Genomic DNA, 16,145 nt, shown 5'->3' on the forward strand with positions numbered 1-16,145 from the left:
ACAGAGTTGAAAAGGAGGTGGAGGCTTGGGGAAGGGGTCGAATGAATATGTGAAAATGGTAAAGGTTTAACGTCCCTATAAAAACTGATAGATCATTTTAAAGGCAAAACCTACGAGTTAAACGTCCATCTTCGAAAGGACCGAGCCAAGTGGGAACTATATACATATATATAGAGAGAGATAGATAGATAGATAGATAGATAGATAGATAGATAGATAGATAGATATATAAAGTATAGATAGATAGATAGATAGATAGATAGATAGATAGAGAGATAGACAGATAGACAGATAGATAGACACACACACACACACACACACACACACACAGAGAGAGAGAGAGAGAGAGAGAGAGAGAGAGAGAGAGAGAGAGAGAGAGAGAGAGTCAGTCAAGAAGGAACGAGTAAAAGAAAGAAAAATAGGACTTTATCAATACCTTTAGGAGCAGTTGTTTCACAATAGCAGTATGTGTAACAGTGTCAAAGTAAAGTTGTACAGTGGAATCTGCTTATTTAAACCGAACACGGTAACCAAAACCAAAAACAGCAGTAAACTGAAAGAAAATAGAATAACCGATTTTTTCTCTCCCTTTTGGACAATCTCTCTAAACCAAAAACATCAGAACTGAAGAAAATATAACCGTCTCACAGATTTCGGTTTTAACAGCCTCCACTGTATATGTGAGGCAGCGTGGTGGAATCAGGCTCTCGTCAATTTTTGGGCATGTAGAGTTATTGGTATCATCTTAATAAAGCTTGTTCACTTATCTTTATCTTGATGAAAACAATATCCATTTATCTTGAATACAAGTCGAGATATTTGCGAAAGAAGGAGGTGGGGGTCACTTTTTTTCAGAGGTAAAATTAGTGAGAAATTGGCCGCCAAAGATTAGTTATTTCCTTAGCTTAAGAGTCCGTGGTAACTGAAAATTTACATTTTTTGTGCCTTTATTCAACGTTTTTCAGAAAAAAAACCCACACAGAAATGAGTTCTTTAATGGGCATGAAAGGTGTTGAGCCAAAAAAAAAAAAAAATTTGATAAAAATTCACAAACCAGCGGAAAAATGCAAGTTTCTTCACTTTGATTATTTTGACGAGAGCCTGATTCCACCATGCTGCCTCACATATAACATAATATTATATATCTCCATCTTTTTTTCAAGGACACAACAACAACAGCGGGCCTGGGCTGGGTTTAAACACCCATCCTTATATTCACAAGTCCAGCAGCCTAAGGACCAGACAACTCAGGATCTTACGCATGTCATCCTATTCAAAGATCCTAACATAACAAGACAGTTATCTAATCCAAAAAAGTGTCTGCGGAAGTCCGCGCATTGGTTCAGATGGAGCTTCAGTCTTTGTTTTGAAGCTCTCTTTCGTTTCTCCAGAAGAAGAAGAGGAATAGCACAGTTTCTTAGTTTCGCTTTTATTGTTTGTTTTACACAAGTAGGGTAACTGTTCGCAAAGTCCGCCCTTTTTCGAAGAAGGCACCACCGAATTTTGAGGACACTTTTTTAACTGGCTCAAAGAGAGGAGTGAACTATCTTGTTATACACGATCTTTGTCCTAATGAGTGAGTCTATTCGTCACCTTCCCCATCCTCTCCTGTCATTAGGTTCTGTAAACTGTTTACGACGTCATCATAACTGTCTGACTTGGAACATTCTGGAGCATTTGAAGGGAACCGATTATCCTCCTCAAACTTCAGTTGCTGTCTCGCAAGCTCGTGGTAAATCTTAACTGTGATGATTCCAGGTCTGTCATCGATGATGCCATCCTTGCTACCAACAGAAAGACGCACAACACACTCGGGCATTTTTGCATGACCTGAAGAGGATCTCAAAGAACGTTGCAGCAGAGGAACAAAGCCCGTCTCGTACTCAAAGATTTGTATCTCCGAGTGACGCTCCAGAATTTTCCCACTTGGGTTCTTGGGGAGAATCTGAGACACAACCCTCGCCTTGCAATGCCGGGTGGCGTATATGTCGTGATTCCGCACTGAGAACAGCACCCCTCGCTTCATCGCACCCAAAACATCGTCGATAACCACATGTTTCTCCTTCAGCTCCTCCTTCAGCCCAGGGTACAGATCTGATTTCCCGAGGTCGATACGTTGTATTTCTCTGCTGTCATATTGATTGAAACTGTGACATATAGTGAAGGAAGGCTTCTGCACTGGTACTCGTACAACCAAATACCGGTGGTAATACACTTCGACAGTCAACAACGGCTGCTCGTTCTGGTTCGGCTGGACTGGTAGTACAGGGAGAGAGCATTCAGGCAGAGGACCCACAGGGAGAGGAGAACTCTGCAACTCATGGTGGGTCAATGGAACTGACATCTTGTCCACACCACATATTTTATTAACAGCTACTGAGTTCTCAGTAGCATGCAAATCATGGTGACTGGATTCCTTCTGCGTTACACATAAATTTAAGGTTGAGAAGCTAATATCATTTTCTGCCTTATTTTCGTTAGGCACCACATGTTCATCAGGGCTGTTATTCTGTTCTGAGTCAAACAACGCCTTGAAATCCGGGATCTTTCTAAAACGCCCATCGTAAAAACCTGCTTCAGGAGTAAATACATTTGAGCTCGAGGTTGAAAGGTCCGATTGGCCTTGAGAGTTGTTGAACAATCTCTGATCATCTGAGTCAGGCGCCAAATTCAAAGAATGGTCGCCTGAAATGTTGGATTCCGCACTCTCTAAAGGAAGGCCCAGATCATCCCGTATTGGGCTACGGCTACGGTAACCCTGATTCACTGGATTTCCAGTAAAAGGAAACCCAGTAAATTGCCCCTCCAAATGTCCAGTAAAGTCGTGGAGCTGCACTTGTGGACGTCCCAAAAAATCATCATACGGTCCTTCTGATGTCCTACAGGATGCTGTAGCTGAGGCAATGTCACCAGTGAAGCCTGACCGAGTTGACGTTGGTGGTATTGGCTTCTTGTGCCTTTTTTTAGGTTTTTCCTCCAAGAACTGGTATATTTTGAATAGTTTAGTTTTATCCTCTTCAATCAATTCAATGTCCTTCAGGCTTTTCAAAGCATTCCGTAACAGTTCCTTCCATTTGCTCAGGTTTTCTTCGTGTGGCCACATGACCTTTGCAATTGCTTGCAAGACTATTCCATCTGGTTCATGCAGCACACTCTGTTTATGTGTTTTCCATGGAAGTCTCCATATCTTTTTCTCTTTGTCTATCCACTCCAGTCCAGGTAGCTGATTTGCATCTAGTAGGTTTATAAGAAGAGGCCGTAAACGTTTTCTTCCATACGATACACCACGTTGTGCGTGAACCTATGGAGGACAAAAAGTCAGCAAGGAATTTTAAAAAAGTTGCAAATTTATTCTGAGTCTTTTAATGAAAATGTACGGTATATTTGACTTTAAACCCTTCTCAAAGGTATTATATGGGCTGAAGTTCGTTCTTTTTCCTTTAACCAACATTAACATAAAAAAATGAAGAATTTGTGTGAGACCTTCTTGAGTGCAGTAACATACATGATGTATTATCGTATATAACTGCTTTTGACAGGAAACCAGACACAGTCAATACCTTTCTGTAATAAAGGTATATGTGAGGCAGCGTGGGGGAATCAGGCTCTCGTCAATTTTTGGGCATGTGGAGTTATTGGTGTCATCTTAAAACTTGTTCATTTGTCTTGCTTTCGTTGAAAAAAATACCAATCTATCTGGAATAGAGATTGAGATATTTGCGATTGAAGGAGGTGGGGTCGCCTGGTTTCAGCGGTAAAATTAGTGAGAAAATGGCCGCCAAAGTTCCGTAACTTCAGTAGCTTGAGAATGGACATAAAAGGTGTTGAACCTCCCCCCCCCCCAAAAAAAAAAAAAAAAAAAAAGTTTTTTTTTTAAATATAAAAAAAATTCTAGAAAAATTGCCAAACTGGTGAAAAAAATGCGTTCCTTCGTTTTTATCATTTTGACGAGCGCCTGATTTCACCACGATGGCTCACACATATACACCAAACCAGGCGCGTCTGTTATATGGTTGATTTAGCCTGCGTCTCCCCCAACCTCAAAACTTTAACAATGTCATCACATCTCCAGCTCTCACAACCTTGCATAAAACTGTTTAAATTCAGCCACCAATTGATTATTAATAAACTTACATTGTACCTGACATAATATTACAAGCAAGCTATATAGAATAGTCTGCTAAAACAAACTACTTCTCAAAGAAATGTACCTTCTTTTTGTGTCCTTTACGTTTAAGCGAGTTCTCTGTTCTCATCATGCGTGATAAGAATAAAAGTCTACTGTGGACAGCTGTGCACTGCTGTGGCCTATAGGCCCATATATCGAGGCTGAGAGGAACAAAATGCCCTGATTATAGCTCATTCTAAAAAATACCCTCTCGTAATTGACTTGTTATTCCTGTAGTTAACATCAGGGGAGGTTACATTGACCTATTGTCTTATTCATTTAGCATTAGTCCAGTTTATATTGCAAAACAAAACAAAACCCCCAAAAATCAAACAAACAAAAAACAAACAAACAAACAAACATAACACCACCCCCCCAAAAAAAAACAACAACACGCACCAACCCCCAAAACCAGTAGATATCTACTGCTACTTGGTTGATCTATTTGATCTAGATCTAGATCTGTTTTCTAGAACAATCACTTTTTTCAGTTGACAATACACATTAAATCATAATACATCATTACCACAAAAATTTGAAAAAAAAGTTACTTTACTCATATGGAGCCCCAGATTTCATTCATTCATTCATTCACCGTGATGCCACCCCAGAAGATGTGATTTAAAGAAAAAAGTGACCAGTTAAACTGTTATAAATGTAAACGTTTGTAGGCTGTCCCTTTAACAAGTAAAAGCAGACCAGCATACTTAGACCTAATAATTCTACTTACTTCGTTAAACCCTGCTGCCTCCATAGGCCTTGCCTCGGTTCACCCAGTCTCACAATCGTAGCTCGACGCAACAACTGAACAAATAGGTCTAGGTCTTCGCCATTTTGTAAGAAAATTCGATCTCTCTTGATCCAGTTGTGACAAGTAGCCTACAGTCAAGAGTTGATCACTTGGGCAAGTTGATGAAGAAGCCCACTCTTGTCCGGCTTCTACAATAGTAATTAGTAAATAATAGCCTCCTAGTTGAGAATTATATCCTGTATAAAGCCTGCACGACACCTCTTCTAAACATTCACTGTAAATTATTGTTCGCACCTGAATAATCTATCGAATAGTGGAGGACCAAGAATCGATTCTAGAACCGATCCCCACGGTTATTGCTTCTGGGAAAAAGAACCGATCCCTTTTCCCGTAAACTAACTATTCGCAATTACTTTAATTTTTTTCTTAGTTTAATTTCTTTTTTTTTAAATGTTGGAGCTTTATGTTCTGAAATCGAAGTTATCCCGAGAGTAATCAGGATGCAAATTCATTGTCAAAGATTATATATCGATTTAGTATACACAGTGTCAAAACGTATTCATTGCTTTCGCCATTTTCTCGTTCATCTGTTGTTTTTATATTCACTCTTCTTTCAATTCAGAATCCAAAACTAACGTCTGCCCACGAGACTCTATATTATAGGCTCTCATTCTCGGTGTAGGTCAGTGTTGGTTCTCTGACTTCACACTGTGCAGATTGGGTGGAGTAGTGCCTGGGGTAGCGCCCTCTCACCCCAAGAAATAGTCGGACTATTCCTACTCGTCGGAAGTAATTGCAGGGGTCGGACTAATTGTTACTCGCCAGAGGTAATTGCAGGGGTCGGACTAACTGCTAATCGCTGTATATATATAATCATGATACTGGCTAGGGGTCGAAACCACTGGGAAAAAATCATAAAGCCACTGGAAGAAATCACATCACTGGCTATAATTTTTTTTTCTTTTTTTTTCCGTGTCCTGATATTGGTGCCCGTTTTTGTTGGTTACGTAAAAAGAAAGTAATGGTGCAGATTGTTATATGAAAGGGGAATTGTTGAGTCGGTAATGCTGATGATGATGATGATAATGCTGATGATGATGATGATGATGATGATGTTGTTGGCGATGGTGACGGTAATGGTAATTGTGATGGTGAGCATGAGGATGATTATTTATGTTGGCGATGATGATGTTCCGATGTAGGAAATGATATGCGTGTTAGTCTTAGTGATAAGTTTGTTTGGTGCTTACTCTAGATCCCTGCCAGGCTGTCCTGGGGGGCAGGACACAACCCTCATTCCCAACTCCTCGCATAGAGTGACCAAAAATTTGGAAATAATTCGTCATCTTCATCCCTAGCATTTAATAAAAGTAGGCCGAAAAATCACATGGGGGGGGGCTTCTAAGTGATGACATTGTTAGTGTGTTTGTTACCCTACGTCTATGCTATCATATTTTCAAAACAGTGAAAGGAATGTGGCCAATAATCTTCGTAAAAACACAGGCTATAATTAAAGTAATTGGATTCGGAATCGATTCTTACTATTCCTAGCCTTTAATAATCGGGAATCTTTGGTTACCGTAAAAAAACCGGAATCGCCCACCTCTACTATCGAATGAACTCGCTATGAAAAGATTACCGCAATATTGAAACTGAAAGAACAGAGACTGGTAGGCCTTAACCCGGAGCTTTTATTTTTAGCCTACACACTTCCGAGAAATCGAACAAAGCGGGCTGACCAAGTGTCAACCTAAGCTGACTCAACGTTAGGTTAGAGAACATAGTTATTTATACAATACCTAAATGTGTGTGAGTGTGTGTGTGTGTGTGTGTGTATGTGTGTGTGTGTGTGTGTGTGTGTGTGTGTGTGTGTGTGTGTGTGTGTGTTTGTGTGTCATAACGGTGAAATCAGGACCTCGTCGAAATAAGGAGATTGAAGGAAATTATATTTTTCGACCTGTTGGGCAATCTTTTTTTAATTTTTTTATTAATCTCAATTTTCTTCTCTACATATTTTCAAACATGATACCAAATCAGGTTCACTCCGGACCACTTTGCTTATTTTTATGCCCTGATTCCGAAATTGAGGTCAGTTTTTTTTAAAAGCTACGTTAATCTCGCACAGCTTGCGGAAAACACCCAAGGGTTTATGCGTCCCAAAGCTGGCTTCTGCTAATTGTGAATAATATTATATAGGTAGGCCCTATATTAAAAGATCAGTTAAATCTAACAAGTCCGTCCTATTTGAGATATGAAAATAGCCCCTGCAATAATATTATGGTGAAATCTTGGTAGAAATAATAATAATAATAATAATAATAATAATAATAATAATAATAATAATAATAATAATAATAATAATAATACTAATACTAATAATAATAATAATAATAATAATAATAATAATAATAATAATAATACTAATAATACTAATAATAATACTAATAATAATAATAATAATACTACTACTACTAATAATAATAATAATAATGATACTACTACTACTACTACTACTACTACTACTACTACTACTACTACTACTACTACTACTACTACTACTACTACTACTACTACTACTACTACTACTAATAATAATAGATAGCATTTGTATAGCGCATATCCCCGCTCAACAGCAGGCTCTATGCGCTTTACACTATATTATTACCCCAGCAGACCATAGAACACTCCGAAACATTCTCAGCTTCCCGGGAAGCATACAGTGCAAGCAGCTGATTAAACGCTCAAACACTAACAAACTGACAGGATCTTTCGCTGTCTATAGCTGGGTACCCATTCCCACCTGGGTGAAGTGAGGAAAATTCGTGTAAAGTGCCTTTCCCAAGGACACAACGTCGGGCCCTTGACGGGATTTGAACCCACGACCTTACGGTTGCGAGTCCGAGAGCCTAATCACTAGGCCATCGACGCCACTCCCTTTCCTTTGTGATCTGTGAGTCATGCTGACAAAATGAGTTACTTCTCGCAATCCACTAATGGAGATATTGGCCAAAAATCGACATTAGGGTCAAACTTGTAGATTAATGCCATATTCTTTAACTATAACCTGTCTTTTGTTGTTTCATACTAATAAACTGTAAAAACTTCACATATAAGCGTGATTAATCTGTTTTTAAGGCTTGAATCTGAGAAGTAACTCGTTTTGTCAGCACGCTTCACATCTCTTAAATCCAGGAAGTAAAAGAATCATCTCGAGTCAATTTGTTCATTTTGATTCGCTGGTTACGAATGTGATATTATTACTTTTACGATAGAACGTGGCATTCAATTGGTTTATAAACAAAATGTTCATCGTCTGCGGGCCACATTGATCTCATAATACCATCAAGTCCAGATATTTGCTTTGTACAGTCGCTGTTCCCAGGAAAAATTTATCCCCTGATTTCAACAATAAAGTCCCCGGTCTCCCGGCATGCTGAATACCCGAGTACGATTCTCGTGAGGCCAGAATTTGATATGGAGTATCTCCAAGGATGGAGTATGACCAGAGAGTTTACAGAAATACTATTAATATAGTAATAATAGTATTACTGTAAACCCTCTCTGGTATGACTCTCGGCGAGACTACACCCTGAGAGGCCTGGTCGGAAGCCTGCCTCATGATTGATCTAAAAAAGTGTTGGTGATGGTGTAAAACACCTTCAGGTATGTTACAAATAAAAAGTTTAAAAAATCATGTGGTCTAACAAGTTGGAAAACCCCACATAAGCCTGCCTGAACACACAAAACTCATGGTAGTAATTGGGTGTATGGGTTTGAAACCCGGCCCCGCGTGCCTGAAAGACAGAGGTAAAGAGCCAAAGAGTAGGAGTAGAAGAAAGGCTGCAGAAAGAGTCATGAGCTCAGAGGAGGGGGCAAAAGAGATGACGGGGTGGGGGCAGAAAGTGGAAACGAAAGCAGACGACAGAACAATGTTAGAGCGCAGGAAAAGAGGTGATAGGAGAAATTTTAGAGACGAAAACTTTCCGTCGCTGTCCGGATTCAAACCTGGGACCTTTTGAATGAGAGGCGAACACCATAACCTCTCGACCACGGGAACCCACGGAAGGTGCTGTTAATTTGTGTTGACTCTTTTGCTTTGTTTAGGAGATAGTAAAAGTGGAAGCACAAAGGTCTGGCTGAGCACAGGGCAGCTTTCCTTATCTTAGGGTTTAAAAATGAGAAGTTTGTGAGTGAAGTGAGGCAAGATAAGGAATCGGACAGAATTAGAAAGGGTGATTCTAGCCCAAACCAAAGGCACCCCCCCCCCAACAAAACAAAACAAAAACACAAAACGAAAACAAAAAAACAAAAAAAAACAACAACAACGTTGAGAAGTTGTTTTTTTCCACTTGTATTGATTTTTTCCCCATTTACTTTACAATTAGCAGAGGCAAACGTGACAACAGTTAGTACGAAAGGCACCTCTGTTCAACACATGTGACATGGGGTTTAGATGGGTAGTCACCTAGGCGATCATAAATCGATTATATGATCGTCTAGGTAGTCACCGGTGTGTGTACTTGCGCAAGAAACAGCATTAACTCAACAAACAGGGCGCGGCACACTGGCTACCAGCAACGACAATATTATGTTCTTTATTAGTGTTATATTGTGATTTTATTTATGTATGTATATGTATATTTTTAAAGTGTATTTGTATATATAATTATGTTTGTATGTATGTATGTATGTATGTATGTATGTATGTATGTATGTATGTGTGTGTGTGTGTGTGTGTGTGTGTGTGTGTGCGTGCGTGCGTGCGTGCGTGCGTGCGTGCGTGCGTGCGTGCGTGCGTGCGTGTATGTATGTATGTATGTATGTATGTATGTATGTATGTATGTATGTATGTATGTGTGTGTGTGTGTGTGTGTGTATGTGTGTATGTGTGTATGTGTGTATGTATGTATGTATGTATGTATGTATGTATGTATGTATGTATGTATGTATGTATGTATGTATGTATGTATGTATGTATGTATGTATGTATGTATGTATGTATGTATGTATGTATGTATGTATGTATGTATGTATGTATGTATGTATGTATGTATGTATGTATGTTTGCCATTGTAAACCAAATTACCCGTCAATCGTAATTTATTAATTTGTATTTTTATAGCATTCAAAATGTTAAAACAAATTATCACAGCTAAAGACGGACTTCATTATTGGAATCAACGCAGCGAAACAAGCAAAGTGGTTTCCTTGGAATATATTTAAAAAGTAGGAACAACATCAAATTAAATGACATTACACTATATAAAAATAGAAAAACAACACATCAGAACAATAACTAGAAAAACAAATTAACACACCAAAAAATTAAAACACAAAAAGAGGGGAAAATAGAAGAGAAACATCAAAATTTAAAAAAAAATTTAAAAAACGGTATGAGTTTAACGCCCCTATCAACACTATTAGGTTATAAAGGGGCGGGACCTGCTAGTTTTACGTCCGTCTCCGATTGGACCGAGTCAAGTGGGAAGTTCGTGTGAAGTGCCTTTCTCAAGGACACAACGTCGGACCGAGCTGAGGCTCGAATCCCCGAACCCGGAATCTCACGTTTACGAGTCCGGCAGCCTGACCACTAGGCCACCGACGCCACATAGCAAAATAAATAGTATGTAAAGTACACATATTCTTCATATGGTTCCAACCTGTCAGGGGTCCCACTTTGTGTCCGTTGGAAAGGCACTCTTTGCGAATATTCCTCACTTCACCTTGGTGGGAATAGGTACTAGGCTATAGACGGCGAAAGATCTTGTCAGTTTGTTAGTGTTTAACCTCGTGCAATCCGCCTCTTGCACTGTATGCTTCCTGAGAATGTTACTGAGTGTTCTTGGGTCTTCTGGGGGTAATGACAGAGTTGTAAAGCACATAGAGCATGCAGTAGATGTAGCTGTATTATAAGTGTTATTCATCAGTTCATGCCCTATCATCATCATCATCATCATCATCATTATCACTCTGCGCCCCTCGGGGACTCCTGTGTGTAGATCTAGTTTCATTTGTCAGTGCGATCACTCATCATTTCATTCCGTTCTACATCACCGTCCTGTGTTTTCCATTTCATTTCAGTTGATGTCGTCATCACTTGTAACCCCGTTGCATTGAGTCATTCTTTAGTAGAGTGTGAATATGCGTCATATAATCGCAATTATTACATAAGAACGACAGAATGAAACAGAGTAGGTAAACGGGAAATACATGTAAATAGCAGAATGTTAAAGTAGCCTCAGCTTAATTTCAGCATGATTTTTACGGCACTTGAAACCGAATTAGGTCTTGGCCGAAGATTAGAGGTGTTACTAGAGAGTGACATACAAAGAAAAGAAAGATGAGAGATAAGGGGGGATCATCATCATCATTGCCTTTCTCACCCTGGATCAGGATATAGGCCACGAAAAAACACTTTCCACATTTCCCTATCCTGAGTTAGTCGCTTGATGTCACTCCATGTCTTCCCACTTTTCTGTATATCCATTTCCGTGACTCTTTTCCTTGTTCCCCGTGGTCTTCCGCTTGATCCTAAGGGTTCCAATCTAACATTTTCCTTGTTATGCAGCTGCTTGACTTCCTAAAAGTGGGTCCAATCCATCGCTAACGCCTTCTTCCCACCTCACCTCTGACTGGGCTCTGTCTCGTTCTTCTTAATACTTCCTGTCTGCCCTTCTGATCCTCAATAACTTCCTCAGACACTTGTTCAAGAAAACCCGGATCCTATATGCACGTCTGAAATGCTTTCCATGTCTCACATCCATACAATAAGACTGATTTCAGATTGGAGTTGAAAATCCTCCCCATTGTTCGTAGTGAGATATCCCAGGTCCTCCAAATCCTGTTCAAAGTCATAAATGCAGTCTGTGCCTTTCCAATGCGGGACTTTAGTTAAGCGCCTGTTCCTCCCTCTCTGTCAATTATACTACTAAGATAGCAGAAGGATTCAACTTTCAACGTCTTCTGTGCATTTCCCTCTGTTGCGACCTGCTCCTTTTGTTGTGCATCTATCCTTAGGACTTTTGACTTTCAAGGGCGGATCTTTAATCCAACAGATTCTGATAGGCTGATGGTGGTCTTTGCTTGCATTTGTTCCTGAATATAAGGGGAGATAAATACTACAAATGATAGAAAGATGGACCAGACCACATAAGAGATCCTGCCTACCACCCACGTTTAAAGAACAATAGGAATACAGATGGAAGCGAAATAGTAGGAGAAAGATATATGTATGGAAGGACGTAAAGGAACAAAGGAAGACCAATAAAAACAAATGTAATATAATGAATGTAAAGGAATAAAGGAAAACAGGTGGCAAGAGAATAAGTAAAAGAGACATTAAGAAATAATGTAAAGGAATGAAGAGAGACAGATGGAAATAGGATACGCATCTTTCCTACCAGGAGATCAGGGGTTAGGATGGAAGACAGCAGTAAGAAGGAGCCAACAGAAATGGAAAAGGCGGGGACATCATGGAAAAAGCTAAAAATGGGTGCACAGGACAGGCTCCGCTGGAGAAATGTTGTTGATGGCCTGTGCTGCACTAGGATTTAAAAGGGCAAGAGAGAGAAGAAGGAGCCAAGGAGTAGTAGGAGAAAGTCTGCAGAAAGAGTCAGGAGCCCAGAGGAGGGGTCAAAGGGGGTGAGGGGGTGGGTACAGAAAGTAGCGACGAAAGCAGACGGCAGAACATTGCTTGAGAGCAGGAAAGGAGGTGAAAGGAGGCAAGTTTAGAGAATAAAAAATTTCCGTCGCCTCTCCGGATTCGAACCCGCGACCTATTGAATCAGAGCTGAACACCTTAACCTCTAGGCCACGAGAGCCCCCGTGAGGAACTGGATCTGAAGGTACGAGCCACGACAGAGCAAGTCTTGTAATACCAGGTGCCCGTTGCGGATGGGATCGGGGCGGGCCAGGTCGATCGCCCGAATCGTTGCCTGAAAAGAAACGCGTTTATTTTTTATTTTTTTGAGGCGGCGAGTCAGGCGATCGGTTTGTGCTACGATAGCTGCCTTGCACAATCAATCTGGCTAGCAAACCGACGCGACCCGACCCGACCCGACCCGACCCAATCGAGTCAACGGGCACCTGGCATAAGAAGGCACAATGCTACTGGTGATTCAGTGTCCTGAGAGGGTCTGTCAATTGATGTCCGGGGGAGGGGTGGGGTCGAAAGAGAATATGTGAAATATTATATTATGTGATATTCAAAAAGAGAGATGCACGAGATTAATTGTAAAGAACGACAGGAAGACAGATTGAAGCAGAATGGGTGAAAGTAAAATAGTTGGAGAAATGACAAGAACAAAACAAACAATCCAAGCAAAACCAAAAAACCGAAACAAATAAAGGATGCACAAAATACCACTAATTTTGGATGAATGTAAAGGAATGGAGGAAGACAGATGGGAGTAGGATAGGCAAAAAAGGAGATAAGGAAGAATGTAAATAAATAAAGGAAGGCAGATGGCGAGAGAATAAGGAGAGATATAATTTAAAATGGAAGTATTTAAAGGAATAAAGCAAAACAGATGGAAACAGAATGTAAAGGAATAAAGATAGACAGAAGAAAACAAAATGTAAATGAATAATGGAATATAGATGGAAACAGAGCACAGAAGAATAAAGAAAGACAGATGGAAAGAGAATAAGTAGACACTTCGCGCACAGAGCCTCTTGGGGTTTCACCACCACCAATTATCCCCCTTAGTCTGCCACAGTCTTCTGTCTGGCTGGGGATTTAAACCCAAAACAGCCTGCGCATTGCGTGACCCTTGGAGCACATATGTGAGGCATCGTGCTGATATCAGGCGCTCGTCAAAATAATGATATCAAAGACACCAGCATTTTTTCTGACTGTTCTCCAATTTTTATCACATTTCCTTTTTTTTTTTTTTTACTAAACACATGTCATGACAATTTAAAAATACATTACTGCGTGGATTTTTACTGAAAAACGTTGATCAAAGGCACAATATTGGAAAATTACAGTTTTCAAAGACACTAAAGCTTTGGAAGTCACCAAACTTTGGTAGCCATTTTCTCGCTAATGTTACCTTTCACACCAGGCAATCCCCATCCTCTTCAATCGCAAATATCTCGAATTTCATTTATGATACAAGGGTATTTTTTCATCAAAAGCAAGACAAAAAAACACGCTTTAAGACGATACTCATAACTAGATAAGCCCAAAAATGGACGAGCGCCTGATTCCACTGTGTCGTGACGCATAATTTATGTGCTCTCTTCAGTTTGGGTTTGGTAAGAGCATTCCAGTCCTTGTGACTGTGTCGGGTCATGTGAGAGCACGTGACCCCCTTTGGATGTTTTTGGCCTTAGTTCACAACACAGCTTGGTTTTTACTTTATAAATGAAGTAAGAAAGCAATATAAAAAAAAATTCAATGATAAAATCAGTTATTTACATATTTGAAATAATAGTATCTAGATCTACATTTGGGAGTTTAAAAAACCCAATGTTTTTAAAAAAAATAATAAAATCGAGAATTCCGCTGGGATCAATGATGGAACAGAAATTCTTCGAATTAATTATGCATCTAAAATCTTTCCTTTGTCTTTCTCCAGAGTCTTGACATTCCATTGGGATGTGCCTAATCGTGAGGTCCGCTTAAAAAACTTGACCGAAAAATGGTTTTTAATTTCCATGTAGTAGGTACCTATGTGTCGGGGGGGGGGGGGGGGGGGGAGTGCTGCCTGTTGATCTCAACAGGGCGGGAAAGGATTCCTTCGCCATTAGGTCGAAATGCTCGTTTCCTCAGATGCCTACACGGCTAGCTAGTCACGCAAACACGATACACGTTTCTTGTTGCACCAGTGAGTGAATCCGAAACTGTAATTTAACTATTTTAGATTTTAGGTGTGTGGACTTGGGTGACAAAATAAGGCAAGACAGGGGATCAGTTTTTAGTTTAGTATAGGGTTTTACGGCGCTCGCAACTGCATAAGGTCACATGAGCGCGAGTGACAAGGGACCAAACAGAATAGAAAGGAAGATTTTGGAGTTCATTGCCATGTTTATGGTACTGGCCTCTGCAGAAAAAATTGGGGGTCTCGGGATGGAGCCTCATCTGTTGATGAGTGTTGTCAATGGATAGGGCAGTAGTGCGTACAGGTAAGTCCGATTTAGAACCACCGGTGAAGCTTTGCTATGGATCCATGTATTGTTTGGTGAGTTTTTTAGTATACGCGAGGCAGCGTGATGGAATCAGGCTCTCGTCAAAATAATCAAAGTGAAAAAACTTGCATTTTTACGCAGGTTTGTGAATTTTTATCAAATTTTTGTTTTTTGGCTCGACGCCTTTCATGTCCATTTAAGAACTCATTTCAATGTGGATTTTTCTGAAAAGCATTGATTAAAGGCACAAACATGTAAATTTTCAGTTACCACGGACTCTTAAGCTAAGGAAATAACAAATCTTTGCGGCCATTTTCTCACTAATTCTACCTCTGAAAACAGGTGACCCCCACCTCCTTCTTTCGCAAATATCTCGACTTGTATTAAAGATAAATGGACATTTTTTTGCATCCAAATAAAAACAAGTGAATAAGCTTTAAGATGATACCAATAACTCTACATGCCCCAAAATTGACGATAGCCTGACTCCACCCCGCTGCCTCACATAGGGTTTTGAGGGTTTTCGTGTCTGTGCGTGAGTTATTGTGTGCGTGAGTTATTGTGTGCGTTGAGGTCGAACTTTATTCTTTTGCAGGGGGCTCTTGTGGCCTAGAGGTTAACCCCTTCATTGCTAGGCCCGAGAATTGGGTGAATAGGCAAATCTTCGACAAAAAGCATATTCCAGCATTCCATAAATCTTAATTTATAGAGGAAAAAATAAATCATTGTAGGCTACTTTTTAGTTTGATTTTAGTTTTTTTGTAGACCAATCGTCATGGGTGGTTGGCGAGTGCTCTGGTGTGGTTTGCTCCTTCTTTCCTATTAAACAACTATCGTCTTTATCTTTCGTCCTTTCTTATGTTTGTCACTCTCTTGTAAAACCTCTAATCTCCAGCACTTAAATTACCTTATTGAGTTGCAAGGGCGGCAAAACTGTTACTAAGAGTGAAAGATCTATCGTTGTTGTCTCCTCTCCACTGACGGCCCAAAATAACAGTCAACACCTTCAACCCCACAACGTGAGGTGTAAAGGGACAGTGAGCTGATCTCGCAGAAACGACCTTCGTGTTGACAAAACTTTGCCGCCCTCCCCCC

General features: G+C 40.1%; 1 protein-coding gene across 1 annotated transcript; it reads right to left on the reverse strand.

Moving 5' to 3' along the window:
• Positions 1 to 1,447: 1,447 nt before the first annotated feature.
• On the reverse strand, positions 1,448 to 5,218 carry LOC101847769. Its single transcript, XM_005110271.3, has 2 exons — positions 4,899 to 5,218; positions 1,448 to 3,301 (listed from the first exon to the last, which is right to left on the reverse strand). The coding sequence occupies exons 1-2, from the start codon at positions 4,920 to 4,922 to the stop codon at positions 1,583 to 1,585; spliced, it is 1,743 nt and encodes a 580-aa protein (XP_005110328.1). The 5' UTR covers positions 4,923 to 5,218; the 3' UTR covers positions 1,448 to 1,582.
• Positions 5,219 to 16,145: the final 10,927 nt, after the last annotated feature.

The sequence above is a fragment of the Aplysia californica genome, unplaced genomic scaffold, assembly GCF_000002075.1.
Source record: "Aplysia californica isolate F4 #8 unplaced genomic scaffold, AplCal3.0 scaffold00870, whole genome shotgun sequence".
NCBI lineage: Eukaryota > Metazoa > Mollusca > Gastropoda > Aplysiida > Aplysiidae > Aplysia > Aplysia californica.

Bases quoted from the DNA above. Each gene is read 5' to 3' on its own strand.
- LOC101847769 (XM_005110271.3), bottom strand. From the start codon at position 4,922: ATGGAGGCAGCAGGGTTTAACGAA. The intron at 3,302-4,898 runs GTAAGTAGAATT...TGTCCTCCATAG, and splicing joins AGGCAGCAGGGTTTAACGAA to GTTCACGCACAACGTGGTGT.